At 44.8% G+C, this 17,498-nt stretch overlaps 1 protein-coding gene across 1 annotated transcript in view; it reads left to right on the forward strand.

Annotated features, from left to right (window-relative positions):
- Positions 1-17,164, forward strand: part of LOC106608153 (signal-induced proliferation-associated 1-like protein 1) — a 216,148-nt gene extending 198,984 nt beyond the window's left edge. Inside the window, 7 exon segments of the mRNA XM_082977057.1 lie at positions 757-939; positions 4,355-4,535; positions 8,770-8,998; positions 9,640-9,792; positions 10,405-10,522; positions 12,853-12,931; positions 15,104-17,164. Of these exon segments, the coding sequence (XP_082833183.1) occupies positions 757-939; positions 4,355-4,535; positions 8,770-8,998; positions 9,640-9,792; positions 10,405-10,522; positions 12,853-12,931; positions 15,104-15,247 (1,087 nt within the window). The 3' untranslated portion in view covers positions 15,248-17,164.
- Positions 17,165-17,498: the final 334 nt, after the last annotated feature.

The raw sequence follows: 17,498 nt of genomic DNA on the forward strand, positions 1-17,498 counted from the left end.
TCCTCCTCCTCCCTTCCTCCCTCTTTCTCCCTTCTCTCCTCTCCCCCTGTCCTCCATTCCTCCCTCTTTCTCCCTTCTCTCCTCTCCCCCTGTCCTCCATTCCTCCCTCTTTCTCCCTTCTCTCCTCTCCCCCTGTCCTCCTCCTCCCTTCCTCCCTCTTTCTCCCTTCTCTCCTCTCCCCCTGTCCTCCATTCCTCCCTCTTTCTCCCTTCTCTCCTCTCCCCCTGTCCTCCTCCTCCATTCCTCCCTCTTTCTCTCCGCTCCCCCTGTCCTCCTCCTCCCTTCCTCCCTCTTTCTCTCCGCTCCCCCTGTCCTCCTCCTCCCTTCCTCCCTCTTTCTCTCCTCTCCCCCGTCCTCCTCCTCCCTTCCTCCCTCTTTCTCCCTTCTCTCCTCTCCCCCTGTCCTCCTCCTCCCTTCCTCCCTCTTTCTCCCTTCTCTCCTCTCCCCCTGTCCTCCTCCTCCCTTCCTCCCTCTTTCTCTCTTCTCTCCTCTCCCCCGTCCTCCTCCTCCCTCCTTCTCCCTTCTCTCCTCTCCCCCTGTCCTCCTCCTCCCTCCCTCCCTCTTTCTCCCTTCTCTCCTCTCCCCCTGTCCTCCTCCTCCATTCCTCCCTCTTTCTCCCTTCTCTCCTCTCCCCCTGTCCTCCCTTCCTCCCTCTTTCTCTCCGCTCCCACTGTCCTCCTCCTCCCTTCCTCCCTCTTTCTCCCTTCTCTCCTCTCCCCCTGTCCTCCTCTCTCCCCCCCCCTTCCTCCTCTCCAGTTCCAGAGGCCACTCCCCCCATGAGGACTCGTCTTCCTCGGCCACCTCCCCTTGCTCCCAGGCGTCGGTCTCTCCCGCCCCCAAGACCTTCTACCCCCGTCAGGGAGCCACCTCCAAGTACCTCATCGGCTGGAGGAAGCCAGGATCCACCATCAACTCTGTCGACTTCGGAGATAACCGCAAGTAAGACCAGGAGGAAGTGGCCTTGTACCTGAGAATTAGAGTAGTTCCTCTTTCAGGACTTTATCGCCACCTAGTGGCTAAAAGGAATATTACATACACTGACTATAGACAACTACTGACATTATACACTGACTATAGACACTGACTATAGACAACTACTGTCATTATACACTGACTATAGACAACTACTGACATTATACACTGACTATAGACAACTACTGTCATTATACACTGACTATAGACAACTACTGTCATTATACACTGACTATAGACAACTACTGTCATTATACACTGACTATAGACAACTACTGTCATTATACACTGACTATAGACAACTACTGACATTATACACTGACTATAGACAACTACTGTCATTATACACTGACTATAGACAACTACTGTCATTATACACTGACTATAGACAACTACTGTCATTATACACTGACTATAGACAACTACTGTCATTATACACTGACTATAGACAACTACTGTCATTATACACTGACTATAGACAACTACTGACATTATACACTGACTATAGACAACTACTGTCATTATACACTGACTATAGACAACTACTGTCATTATACACTGACTATAGACAACTACTGTCATTATACACTGACTATAGACAACTACTGTCATTATACACTGACTATAGACAACTACTGACATTATACACTGACTATAGACAACTACTGTCATTATACACTGACTATAGACAACTACTGTCATTATACACTGACTATAGACAACTACTGTCATTATACACTGACTATAGACAACTACTGTCATTATACACTGACTATAGACAACTACTGTCATTATACACTGACTATAGACAACTACTGTCATTATACACTGACTATAGACAACTACTGACATTATACACTGACTATAGACAACTACTGTCATTATACACTGACTATAGACAACTACTGACATTATACACTGACTATAGACAACTACTGACATTATACACTGACTATAGACAACTACTGACATTATACACTGACTATAGACAACTACTGACATTATACACTGACTATAGACAACTACTGTCATTATACACTGACTATAGACAACTACTGTCATTATACACTGACTATAGACAACTACTGACATTATACACTGACTATAGACAACTACTGACATTATACACTGACTATAGACAACTACTGTCATTATTCACTGAATATAGACAACTACTGTCATTATACACTGACTATAGACAACTACTGTCATTATACACTGAATATAGACACTGACTATAGACAACTACTGTCATTATACACTGACTATAGACAACTACTGTCATTATACACTGAATATAGACAACTACTGTCATTATACACTGACTATAGACAACTACTGACATTATACACTGACTATAGACAACTACTGTCATTATACACTGACTATAGACAACTACTGTCATTATACACTGACTATAGACAACTACTGTCATTATACACTGAATATAGACAACTACTGACATTATACACTGACTATAGACACTGACTATAGACAACTACTGACATTATACACTGACTATAGACACTGACTATAGACACTGACTATAGACAACTACTGACATTATACACTGACTATAGACACTGACTATAGACAACTACTGTCATTATACACTGAATATAGACAACTACTGTCATTATACACTGAATATAGACACTGACTATAGACAACTACTGTCATTATACACTGAATATAGACACTGACTATAGACAACTACTGACATTATACACTGACTATAGACAACTACTGTCATTATACACTGACTATAGACAACTACTGTCATTATACACTGACTATAGACAACTACTGACATTATACACTGACTATAGACAACTACTGTCATTATACACTGACTATAGACAACTACTGTCATTATACACTGACTATAGACAACTACTGTCATTATACACTGACTATAGACAACTACTGTCATTATACACTGAATATAGACACTGACTATAGACAACTACTGTCATTATACACTGACTATAGACAACTACTGTCATTATACACTGAATATAGACACTGACTATAGACAACTACTGTCATTATACACTGACTATAGACAACTACTGTCATTATTCACTGAATATAGACAACTACTGTCATTATACACTGACTATAGACACTGACTATAGACAACTACTGTCATTATACACTGACTATAGACAACTACTGTCATTATACACTGAATATAGACAACTACTGTCATTATACACTGACTATAGACAACTACTGACATTATACACTGACTATAGACAACTACTGTCATTATACACTGACTATAGACAACTACTGTCATTATACACTGACTATAGACAACTACTGTCATTATACACTGACTATAGACAACTACTGTCATTATACACTGAATATAGACAACTACTGACATTATACACTGACTATAGACACTGACTATAGACACTGACTATAGACAACTACTGACATTATACACTGACTATAGACACTGACTATAGACAACTACTGTCATTATACACTGAATATAGACAACTACTGTCATTATACACTGAATATAGACACTGACTATAGACAACTACTGTCATTATACACTGAATATAGACACTGACTATAGACAACTACTGACATTATACACTGACTATAGACAACTACTGTCATTATACACTGACTATAGACAACTACTGTCATTATACACTGACTATAGACAACTACTGACATTATACACTGACTATAGACACTGACTATAGACAACTACTGTCATTATACACTGACTATAGACAACTATTGTCATTATACACTGACTATAGACAACTACTGTCATTATACACTGAATATAGACAACTACTGACATTATACACTGACTATAGACAACTACTGTCATTATACACTGACTATAGACAACTACTGTCATTATACACTGACTATAGACAACTACTGTCATTATACACTGACTATAGACAACTACTGTCATTATACACTGACTATAGACACTGACTATAGACAACTACTGTCATTATACACTGACTATAGACAACTACTGTCATTATACACTGACTATAGACAACTATTGTCATTATACACTGACTATAGACACTGACTATAGACAACTACTGACATTATACACTGACTATAGACAACTACTGTCATTATACACTGACTATAGACAACTACTGTCATTATACACTGACTATAGACAACTACTGACATTATACAGTGAATTTGAGTGAGTTAATTTGCATGATATTGGGCTTTATGTATGATCCGGATTGTGTCTATAACTTGATTAAATGCGTTTTACTTGAATATCACAGCTAACAAAGTTATTGGACAGTCACATTGCTATGTCTTTTGCTTGGCTGTATTATCTGACCCCTGACCCCTGCTTGTTATTGTGTGTCCCCAGGAAGTCTCCAGGGGAGGGAGGAGGAGAGGGGAGTGGCAGCGGAGGACGAGGGGGTCATAGCAGGCCCCATCATGCCCTCCAACCACACCTCACCCACGCTAAGACCACCGTGGAGGACGATATGAAGAGACTGAGTCCAGACAGCCCTCCCAAACACAGACGACACAAGGTCAAGGACAAGGTACAGGATATTAGCTTGTAACATTGTGGGTGAATCTTCCCTTCCCCCCACATACTGCAACAATACTCAAACTGTTAAAGACAGCAGAGCTACAACTTTTGATTGCAAATTAGAGTACAGATTGAATTTATAATCATCCTGCATGTTATTATTTAAATCGTCCTCCATCATGTCATAACTTTAATCCACCATCATGTCATAACTTTAATCCTCCATCATGTCATAACTTTAATCCTCCATCATGTCATAACTTTAATCCTCCATCATGTCATAACTTTAATCCTCCATGTCATAACTTTAATCCTCCATGTCATAACTTTAATCCTCCATCATGTCATAACTTTAATCCTCCATCATGTCATAACTTTAATCCTCCATCATGTCATAACTTTAATCCTCCATCATGTCATAACTTTAATCCTCCATCATGTCATAACTTTAATCCTCCATCATGTCATAACTTTAATCCTCCATCATGTCATAACTTTAATCCACCATCATGTCATAACTTTAATCCACCATCGTGTCATAACTTTAATCCTCCATCGTGTCATAACTTTAATCCACCATCGTGTCATAACTTTAATCCACCATCATGTCATAACTTTAATCCACCATCATGTCATAACTTTAATCCTCCATCATGTCATAACTTTAATCCTCCATCATGTTATAACTTTAATCCTCCATCATGTTATAACTTTAATCCTCCATCATGTCATAACTTTAATCCTCCATGTCATAACTTTAATCCTCCATCATAATATCATAACTTTAATCCTCCATCATGTTATAACTTTAATCCACCATCATGTCATAACTTTAATCCTCCATCATGTTATAACTTTAATCCTCCATGTCATAACTTTAATCCTCCATGTCATAACTTTAATCCTCCATCATAATATCATAACTTTAATCCTCCATCATGTCATGACTTTAATCCTCCATCATGTCATGACTTTAATCCTCCATCTTGTTATAACTTTAATCCTCCATCATGTCATAACTTTAATCCTCCATCATGTCGTAACTTTAATCCACCATCATGTCATAACTTTAATCCTCCATCATGTCATAACTTTAATCCACCATCATGTCATAACTTTAATCCTCCATCATGTCATGACTTTAATCCTCCATCATGTCATGACTTTAACCCTCCATCATGTCATGACTTTAATCCTCCATCTTGTTATAACTTTAATCCTCCATCATGTCATGACTTTAATCCTCCATGTTATAACTTTAGTCCTCCATCATGTAATGACTTTAATCCTCCATCATGTCATGACTTTAATCCTCCGTCATGTCATGACTTTAATCCTCCATGTTATAACTTTAATCCTCCATCATGTCATGACTTTAATCCTCCATCATGTTATAACTTTAGTCCTCCATCATGTCATGACTTTAATCCTCCATCATGTCATGACTTTAATCCTCCGTCATGTCATGACTTTAATCCTCCATCATGTCATAACTTTAGTCCTCCATCATGTCATGACTTTAATCCTCCATCATGTCATGACTTTAATCCTCCATCATGTCATAACTTTAGTCCTCCATCATGTCATGACTTTAATCCTCTATGTTATAACTTTAGTCCTCCATCATGTCATGACTTTAATCCTCCATGTCATAACTTTAATCCTCCATGTCATAACTTTAATCCTCCATGTCATAACTTTAGTCCTCCATCATGTCTTAACTTTAATCCTCCATCATGTCATAACTTTAATCCTCCATGTTATAACTTTAGTCCTCCATGTCATGACTTTAATCATCCATCATGTCATGACTTTAATCCTCCATCATGTCATGACTTTAATCCTCCATCATGTCATGACTTTAATCCTCCATCATGTCATGACTTTAATCCTCCATCATGTCATGACTTTAATCCTCCATCATGTCATGACTTTAATCCTCCATCGTGTCATGACTTTAATCCTCCATCGTGTCATAACTTTAATCCACCATCGTGTCATAACTTTAATCCTCCATCGTGTCATAACTTTAGTCCACCATCGTGTCATAACTTTAATCCTCCATCGTGTCATAACTTTAATCCTCCATCGTGTCATAACTTTAATCCTCCATCGTGTCATAACTTTAATCCTCCATCATGTCATAACTTTAATCCACCATCATGTCATAACTTTAATCCTCCATGTTATAACTTTAATCCTCCATCATGTCATAACTTTAATCCTCCATCTTGTTATAACTTTAATCCTCCATCATGTCATAACTTTAGTCCACCATCATGTTATGACTTTAATCCTCCATCATGTCATGACTTTAATCCTCCATGTTATAACTTTAGTCCTCCATCATGTCATAACTTTAATCCTCCATCTTGTTATAACTTTAATCCTCCATCATGTCATGACTTTAATCCTCCATGTTATAACTTTAGTCCTCCATCATGTCATAACTTTAGTCCTCCATCATGTCATAACTTTAATCCTCCATCATGTCATAACTTTAATCCTCCATCATGTCATAATTTTAATCCTCCATCATGTCATAACTTTAATCCTCCATCTGGTGTGTTTTTATTACACTGCTCAAAAAAATAAAGGGAACACTTAAACAACACAATGTAACTCCAAGTCAATCACACTTCTGTGAAATCAAACTGTCCACTTAGGAAGCAACACTGATTGACAATACATTTCACATGCTGTTGTGCAAATGGAATAGACAACAGGTGGAAATTATAGGCAATTAGCAAGACACCCCCAATAAAGGAGTGGTTCTGCAGGTGGTAACCACAGACCACTTCTCAGTTCCTATGCTTCCTAGCTGATGTTTTGGTCACTTTTGAATGCTGGCGGTGCTTTCACTCTAGTGGTAGCATGAGACGGAGTCTACAACCCACACAAGTGGCTCAGGTAGCGCAGCTCATCCAGGATGGCACATCAATGCAAGCTGTGGCAAGAAGGTTTGCTGTGTCTGTCAGCGTAGTGTCCAGAGCATGGAGGCGCTACCAGGAGACAGGCCAGTACATCAGGAGACGTGGAGGAGGTCGTAGGAGGGCAACAACCCAGCAGCAGGACCGCTACCTCCGCCTTTGTGCAAGGAGGAGCAGGAGGAGCACTGCCAAAGCCCTGCAAAATGACCTCCAGCAGGCCACAAATGTGCATGTGTCTGCTCAAACGGTCAGAAACAGACTCCATGAGGGCGGTATGAGGGCCCGACGTCCACAGGTGGGGGTTGTGCTTTACAGCCCAACACCGTGCAGGACGTTTGGCATTTGCCAGAGAACACCGAGATTGGCAAATTCGCCACTGGCGCCCTGTGCTCTTCACAGATGAAAGCAGGTTCACACTGAGCACATGTCACAGATGTGACAGAGTCTGGAGACGCCGTGGAGAACGTTCTGCTGCCTGCAACATCCTCCAGCATGACCGGTTTGGCGGTGGGTCAGTCATGGTGTGGGGTGGCATTTCTTTGGGGGGCCGCACAGCCCTCCATGTGCTCGCTAGAGGTAGCCTGACTGCCATTAGGTACTGAGATGAGATCCTCAGACCCCTTGTGAGACCATATGCTGGTGCGGTTGGCCCTGGGTTCCTCCTCATGCAAGACAATGCTAGACCTCATGTGGCTGGAGTGTGTCAGCAGTTCCTGCAAGAGGAAGGCATTGATGCTATGGACTGGCCCGCCCGTTCCCCAGACCTGAATCCAATTGAGCACATCTGGGACATCATGTCTCGCTCCATCCACCAACGCCACGTTGCACCACAGACTGTCCAGGAGTTGGCGGATGCTTTAGTCCAGGTCTGGGAGGAGATCCCTCAGGAGACCATCCGCACCTCATCAGGAGCATGCCCAGGCGTTGTAGGGAGGTCATACAGGCACGTGGAGACCACACACACTAATGAGCCTCATTTTGACTTGTTTTAAGGACATTACATCAAAGTTGCATCAGCCTGTAGTGTGGTTTTCCACTTTAATTTTGAGTGTGACTCCAAATCCAGACCTCCATGGGTTGATAAATTGGATTTCCATTGATTATTTTTGTGTGATTTTGTTGTCAGCACATTCAACTATGTAAAGGAAAAAGTATTTAATAAGAATATTTCTTTCATTCAGATCTAGGATTTGTTTAAGTGTTCCCTTTATTTTTTTGAGCAGTATATATTCACTTATGATAGCAAGTGACATCAGTTTAACTCTCTCTCTCTCTCTCTCTCTCTCTCTCTCTCTCTCTCTCGCTCCCCTCCAGTCCTCATCCTCAGGCCAGCCCCCTACCCGTCGGTCTCTCCACCGCACCCTGTCTGATGAGAGTATCTACCGGGGCCAGCGTGTCCCCTCTCTGAGGCTGGGGGACCTAGAACCAGACCCCACCCTGGGTAGTGACGTGTTGTTCAGCTGCTCCACGTTGCCACGCTCTCCCACCACCCGCGGGGTGCCCCTCAGACGACCGTCGTACAAACTGGGGATCAAACTACACGGTGAGAGGAGCCGTGTTGACACAGGGCTGGGGAATGTGCTATGGACAGCTTGAGACAGTTCGACACGTTGGTGACCTAATACTTGATGTGGTGGAGCTGGGGGGATAAAGGCTCTGTATATGCCTCCCTCTTCTGGTAGAAAGTGTATTGACCTACATTTTGGTAAAAAGATTCATGACATTTATTGCCGACTATTGAAGAATAATAGTGTGCTGTAGTTTATTTTTCAATGAGAGAGGGAACTGATGGAATTGATTAATGTCTGTCTGTCTTCAAGGAATGTCCACGGTCCTAATCGGTCCTCCTGTCCTCTCTCTACAGGTGATCTGTCTGTCTTCTAGGAATGTCCACGGTCCTAATCGGTCCTCCTGTCCTCTCTCTACAGGTGATCTGTATGTCTTCTAGGAATGTCCACGGTCCTAATCGGTCCTCCTGTCCTCTCTCTACAGGTGATCTGTATGTCTTCTAGGAATGTCCACGGTCCTAATCGGTCCTCCTGTCCTCTCTCTACAGGTGATCTGTATGTCTTCTAGGAATGTCCACGGTCCTAATCGGTCCTCCTGTCCTCTCTCTACAGGTGATCTGTATGTCTTCTAGGAATGTCCACGGTCCTAATCGGTCCTCCTGTCCTCTCTCTACAGGTGACCTGTCTGCGTCTGACACGTCATTGGCTGAGATGGTTGAGCGACAGCGCCACCCCCTTCCCCAGGAGCTGATGCCCCTCCCCCCCTCTGAGAGCAGGGACAGCCCTCTGGACTGGACCCACCTGGTGGATGTGGCCAACACCTTCGAAAGTAAGAGCTGTGTGTGTGGTGTGGTGTGACTGGACCCACCTGGTGGATGTTGCCAACACCTTCGAAAGTAAGAGCTGAGTGTGTGGTGTGGTTTGTGTGGTGTGTGACTGGACTCACCTGGTGAATGTGGTCAACACCTGTAAAAGGAAGACACAGGAAATGACTGTCTTCTATGAACACTACATAGTAATGATGTGTCTCCCATGACAACAGTTACTACTACAATTTGTCTCAACTTTATCTTTAATCACATTCTCTTTCTCTCCCTCTCTCACGTTTTCCCCTGACAATCCTCTCTCTCTTCCTCTTATTTACTCTACCTCCTTCCCTCCTGCTCTCCCCCTCCCTATCTCTTCTCCTTCCCTCCCTCTCCTTCCTCTCCCTCCCCCTCCTTCCTCTCCCTCTTTCCCCTCCCTCCCCCTCCTTCTCTCCCTCCCCCTCCCTCCCCCTCCTTCCTCCCCCTCTTTTCCTCTCTCCCCCTCTCCTTCCCTCTCCTTCCCTCCCCCCCTTCCCTCCCTCCCCCTCATTCCCTCCTTCCTTCCCTCCCTCCCCCCCCCTCCTTTCCTCTCTCTTCCTCCTCCTATCTCTCTGCCTCCCTCCCTCCACCTCCAGTCCAGAGAGGGTTTGTGTTCAGTGATTCTAACCACAGAGGTAGTGGAGCCTCCAGCCCTCACCAGTCACAGCCCAACCTGGACCTACAGCCTGCCCCTCTATCCAGACCTTCATCCAGGTAACCCTCACCACACAGCCCAGCCTGCCCCTCTATCCAGACCTTCATCCAGGTAACCCTCACCACAGCCCAGCCTGCCCCTCTATCCAGACCTTCATCCAGGTAACCCTCACCACACAGCCCAACCTGCCCCTCTATCCAGACCTTCATCCAGGTAACCCTCACCACACAGCCCAGCCTGCCCCTCTATCCAGACCTTCATCCAGGTAACCCTCACCACACAGCCCAACCTGCCCCTCTATCCAGACCTTCATCCAGGTAACCCTCACCACACAGCCCAGCCTGCCCCTCTATCCAGACCATCATCCAGGTAACCCTCACCACACAGCCCAACCTGCCCCTCTATCCAGACCTTCATCCAGGTAACCCTCACCACACAGCCCAACCTGCCCCTCTATCCAGACCTTCATCCAGGTAACCCTCACCACACAGCCCAACCTGCCCCTCTATCCAGACCTTCATCCAGGTAACCCTCACCACACAGCCCAGCCTGCCCCTCTGTCCAGACCTTCATCCAGGTAACCCTCACCACACAGCCCAGCCTGCCCCTCTATCCAGACCTTCATCCAGGTAACCCTCACCACACAGCCCAGCCTGCCCCTCTATCCAGACCTTCATCCAGGTAACCCTCACCACACAGCCCAGCCTGCCCCTCTATCCAGACCTTCATCCAGGTAACCCTCACCACACAGCCCAGCCTGCCCCTCTATCCAGACCTTCATCCAGGTAACCCTCACCACACAGCCCAACCTGGAGATACAGCCTGCCATCAAAGTTAATTACTAAGCTAAGCACCCTGGGACTAAACACCTCCCTCTGCAACTGGATCGGGCCGCCCCCAGGTAGTAAGGGTAGGCAACAACACATCTGCCACACTGATCCTCATCACATTGGCCCCTCAGGGGTGCACGAGTTCAACACCATCATTGCCTGATCACCAACGATGTTGAGACAGCCTATAGGGAGGAGGTCAGAGACCAAACAGTGTGATGCCAGGACAACAACCTCTCCCTCAACATGATCAAGACAAAGGAGATGATTGTGGACTACAGGAAAAAAAGGACCGAGCACGCCCCCATTCTCATCGACAGGGCTGCAGTGGAGCAGGTTGAGAGCTGCAAGTTCCTTGGTGTCCACATCACCAACAAACTAACATGGTCCAACACACCAAGACAGTCGTGAAGAGGGCACGGGAAAGGGGGATACCTAGTCAGTTGTACAACTGAATGCAATCAACTGAAATGTGTCTTCCGCATTCAACCCAACCCCACTGAAGAGGACACGACAACGTCTATTCTATAGACTGAACAGATTTTGCATGTGTCCTCAGATCTTCAAAAAGTTCTACAGCTACACCATCGAGAGCATCCTGACCGGTTGCATCACCGCCTGGTATGGCAACTGCTCGGCCTCCGACCACAAGGCGCTACAGAGGGTAGTGCGAATTTACATTTACATTTTTTACATTTTAGTCATTTAGCAGACGCTCTCATCCAGATCGACTTACAGTAGTGAATGCATACATTTCATAATTTTTTTCTCCGTACTGGTCCCCCGTGGGAATCGAACCCACAACCCTGGCATTGCAAACACCATGCTCTACCAACTGAGCCACACGGGACGGGAATGGATCAGTACATCACTGTGGCCAAGCTTCCTACCATCCAGGACCTCTATACCAGGCGGTGTCAGAGGAAGGCCCTAAAAATTGCAAAGAATCCAGCCATTCTAGTCATAGACTGTTCTCTCTGCTGCCACACGGCAAGCGGTACCGGAGTGCCAAGTCTAGGTCCAAAAGGCTCCTTAACAGCTTCTACCCCCCAAGGCATAAGACTCCTGAACAGATGGCTACCAAGACGATTTGCATTTAACCCCCCCCCACCCCCCGTTTTTTTCCCGCTGCTGCTACTCGCTGTTTATTATCAATGCAATGACACTTTACCCCTAGATACATGTACAAATTACCTTAATTACCTCGACTAACCTGTACCCCTGCACACTGACTCGGTACCGCTACCCCCTCTATATATCCTCGTTATTGTTATTTTATTGTGTTATTTTTTAGTTTTACTTCAGTTTATTTAGTAAATATTTTCTTAACTCTTATTTTTATTAAAACCGCGTTGTTTGTCAGTAAGCATTTTCACCTGTTGTCGGTCTACACGCGCTTGTGACTAACTACATTTCATTTGATATGTTACAAATATGTAAGTGCCTCACATCAATCTCTTTAAATAAAGATCCAATATAGATGACACGTTAGGTGACACGTTAGGTTTGTGTGGTTAAATGTATGTATGTTAAATGTATGTTTAACTCTGTCTCCACAGTGAGGGTCCAGCAGGTCTGGAGAGGAATGTGACCAAGCTGGAAGCCGTGGTCAAGATGCTACAGGATGACCTGAAGAAGGTAACACACACACACACACACTCACACACACACACAATATGTCTCATCTCATAATTTCAGCAAATTGATGGGAAAAATGGATGTCAATAACCACACAAATCAATACATGCACTTAGCTTAGCAAGTAACCATCAAAACAACAATACTAATGGACCACTCACACAAAGTTCTGCTCAACCCATTGTCCCTTCTGAAAGACGTTCGGCTTTACCTGCCTCCGCTCTGTAGAAGATTTGCTGCTTACTTAAAGCTACTTACTGTTAACACATTTTTAATTCCTTTTTATTTTTTTATTTAACTAGGCAAGTCCGTTAAGAACAAATTATTATTTTCAATGACGGCCTACCCCGGCCAAACCCTAGCCCGGACCACGCTGGGCCAATTGTGCGCCGCCTTATGAGACGGCCGGTTGTGATACAGCCTGGAATCGAACCAGGGTCTGTAGTGATGCCTCTAGCACTGAGATACAGTGCCTTAGATCGCTGCGCCACCCAGGAGCCTATATAGAGTAGTCATCCCTAGCGGTGTTATAGCTGCCATCTGCTATATAGAGTTATCATCCCTAGCGGTGTTATAGCTGCCGTCTGCTATATAGAGTTATCATCCCTAGCGGTGTTATAGCTGCCGTCTGCTATATAGAGTTATCATCCCTAGCGGTTGATATAGCTGCCGTCTGCTATATAGAGTTATCATCCCTAGCGGTGTTATAGCTACAGTCTGCTATATAGAGTTATCATCCCTAGCGGTGTTATAGCTGCCGTCTGCTATATAGAGTTATCATCCCTAGCGGTGTTATAGCTACAGTCTGCTATATAGAGTTATCATCCCTAGCGGTGTTATAGCTGCCGTCTGCTATATAGAGTTATCATCCCTAGCGGTGTTATAGCTGCCGTCTGCTATATAGAGTTATCATCCCTAGCGGTGTTATAGCTGCCGTCTGCTATATAGAGTTATCATCCCTAGCGGTGTTATAGCTACCGTCTGCTATATAGAGTTGTCATCCCTAGCGGTGTTATAGCTACCGTCTGCTATATAGAGTTATCATCCCTAGCGGTGTTATAGCTGCCGTCTGCTATATAGAGTTATCATCCCTAGCGGTGTTATAGCTACCGTCTGCTATATAGAGTTGTCATCCCTAGCGGTGTTATAGCTACCGTCTGCTATATAGAGTTATCATCCCTAGCGGTGTTATAGCTACCGTCTGCTATATAGAGTTATCATCCCTAGCGGTGTTATAGCTGCCGTCTGCTATATAGAGTTGCTGACTTTAACTTAAACATGTATCCCTTGTCTCACCTTCTCTCGCTCTCTTCCTTTTCTCGCTCTCTCCCTCCTCTCGCTCTCTCCCTCGCTCTCTCCCTCCTCTCGCTCTCTCCCTCCTTCTCTCGCTCTCTCCCTCCTCTCGCTCTCTCCCTCCTTCTCTCGCTCTCTCCCTCCTTCTCTCCCTCCTTCTCTCCCTCCTTCTCTCGCTCTCTCCCTCGCTCTCTCCCTCCTTCTCTCGCTCTCTCCCTCGCTCTCTCCCTCCTTCTCTCGCTCTCTCCCTCGCTCTCTCCCTTCCTTCTCTCGCTCTCTCCCTCGCTCTCTCCCTCCTTCTCTCGCTCTCTCCCTCGCTCTCTCCCTCCTTCTCTCGCTCTCTCCCTCGCTCTCTCCCTCCTTCTCTCGCTCTCTCCCTCCTCTCTCCTCGCTCTCTCCCTCCTTCTCTCGCCTCTCTCGCTCTCTCCCTCCTTCTCTCGCTCTCTCCCTCCTTCTCTCGCCCTCCTTCTCTCGCTCTCTCCCTCCTTCTCTCGCTCTCTCCCACATTCTCTCCCTCTCTCCCTCCTTCTCTCCCTCTCTCCCACATTCTCTCCCTCCTTCTCTCGCTCTCTCCCTCCTCTCGCTCTCTCCCTCCTTCTCTCGCTCTCTCCCTCCTTCTCTCTCTCTCCCTCCTTCTCTCCCTCTCCCTCCTTCTCTACCTCTATCCCTTCTCTCTCCTTCTCTCCCTCCTTCTCCTCCCCTTTTAACTCTTTCTCCCTTTATCTCATCTTTCTTTTTTGCTCTCTGTTCGCCCTTGCCTTCTCTCTCCCTCCCTCCTTCTCTCTCTCCCTCTGTCCCCCTCCTTTCTCTCTCATCTTTACCCTACACACCCACGTATCCCTCCCTCCCCCTCTATCCCCCTCTCCCTCCCTCTTGTAGGAGCGTGAGGAGAAGCAGCGTCTCCATCTGCAGATCAAAAGGCTCTGGGAAGATAACCAGAGGCTGCAGGAAGAGTCCCAGAGCTCTGCTGCCAAACTCAAAAAGTTTACAGAGTGGGTCTTCAACACCATCGACATGAACTGAGACAGACAGACAGGGGGATTATGAGGAGGAGGGTTCTACCACATTGACCAGAAGAGGAGGGGGAGGAAAAGGAGAAGAGTAACTGGAAAGAGAGAGGACCAGTACCAACCCCAAAAACATTCCCCTTCTCCCTTGCACAAACTGAAGTACTGATTCCACCCTCCATGCCTCTTCCTTGTCCCCGGAAATCTTTTTCACTCTCTGAAGTGCTAACTAAGGTTTCCTCTCTCAACCTCCCACTGAAACTCAGGATTAGCTGTAGAAGGACAGTCTTCTTTTATTAAATAATCAAGGATTTCTTTCATACTATGGGATTTGAAGGGGAGCTGTGTGTTTAATTGTGACGGGCTCTCGGTACTGCCAGGAAATACTGGAGCTCTGTCCTCCTCCTCTCCTCCTCTCACTGAGCTGACTTCACTCTGGGGGTGGTAGGAAGACATAAAGAGAGACTTGTGTTTTACCCCAATATCCAGCCTCTCACTGGCTGTACAGTACATCTCTTCAGCTAAGGCCTCAAAGCACATACGAGCACAGCGTAACTGTAACTGCCCCATGTGGAATCTCATCTCTTCTCCCTGTCTCCACTCTTCCTCCTCTGCACATTTGACTTGTCTGATGCTCCCTCTGTCTACACTACCCCAACAAACAGGTAGACAGATGGACGGAGGGAAGAGGCAGACAGGTAGACAGGCAGGCAGACAGGCAGACAGGCAGGCAGACAGGTAGGTAGATAGACAGCGGGAGGGAAAAGACAGAAAGCCAGCCAGCCCTGTGTTGCCAGCTGTTTTTTCCTGTGCATTCATATTCCTCAATCTACAGGGAACACACCGATCTGTATGTATTTCTGTCGGAACAAAAACCTAGAGAGAATGGACACCCGTCCGTATCTCTCCTGTACATATTAACTAGCTATCTGTGGTTTACTGTATATTCTGCATTCAGACCATCAACGCATTGTACCTGTACCGGTTTGGACTGGGGCATTGAGAGGTACATGGAGTCCACTGTCATTAGGCCAGGCTACATCTGAAGAAGAACTTAACAAGAGTCTGTGTTTTTTTTGGTTTTGGTTGAAAGCCATTCCTCTATACTTCTCCCGTAGTGCCCCTTACTAGTCTGGTTGGCCTGTAGTGTGTCACAACCAAGCCTATATAGCTGACATACACAAGGCTACCATACACACACTCTTACACCACAACCATGTCTCCACTGAAACTTCTGCCATTTTGAATCCTACAACTAATTACAGATGCTTGTGACACTTTGACCAAACCTGACAGCAAAACTTAATTCCAGGACCGCTTCAAAACAACAACAAAAAGCCATCATTATCAAGGACTCCATGATCACATGACATGGCTGAAATCAGGAGCATGTTGGTGATTAGGACTGTGGGTCTTAAAAGCAGTAGCAAGGAGTACAACCAAACAGTGGAAAGATCTGAAGTCAAACATGGGACCGTAAGGTTTGAGACAGCCATCTTAAAGGAAAATTCCACCCAAAATGCAGCTTCATAAAATGCATCATAACGGCTGTATTTCTTTATTTAGCAACATTTCTACATCTTGGAAAACTTGATTGCTGACATGCAAAACATTTTGGGACTATATCAACAGTGGACTAATGGACCAAATACCACAGGAGTTTTTTTGGGTGGAGTTTTCCTTTAACTTTTATATAAGCAATGGGACGTATTCTGCCTTTGGTAACTATGTGCTGAAGAGAAGGAAAGAAAGGCAGATGTTTTCTCTCCTCTTCTCCTTCACCTCACCATCTCAAGGAATGTTAATTCTGTTAACTTTTAAAACTCTGATCGACAAATCATTTTAATCGGGGGGCATTTTCGGATGTATTTATGTCTTTGTATATTATAAAATGAATAAATAAGTTGTTTTTGTTGCGTACAGTGCAACTGAAGTTGTCAGTGTTTGTTTTCTCTTGGAAAATGTCATTATTTAATGATTTAAATGGATTCAAATGATTTCCATTCTTGCTATAAAAGCCTGATTATTATGGTTTCTACTAGCTCTGGTCCATGGTATTAGTGCATATTCCTCCACACCGTTAGTGGAGAAACACGAACGGCTAGACCGGTGTGTTATAATGAAGGGACACTATCTCCTCACCTGCATACAGACACTGTTATAATGAAGGGACACTATCTCTCCACCTGCATACAGACACTGTTATAATGAAGGGACACTATCTCTCCACCTGCATACAGACACTGTTATAATGAAGGGACACTATC

Source organism: Salmo salar, chromosome 06, assembly GCF_965601325.2.
Source record: "Salmo salar chromosome 06, fSalSal1, whole genome shotgun sequence".
NCBI classification, from domain to species: Eukaryota; Metazoa; Chordata; class Actinopteri; order Salmoniformes; family Salmonidae; genus Salmo; species Salmo salar.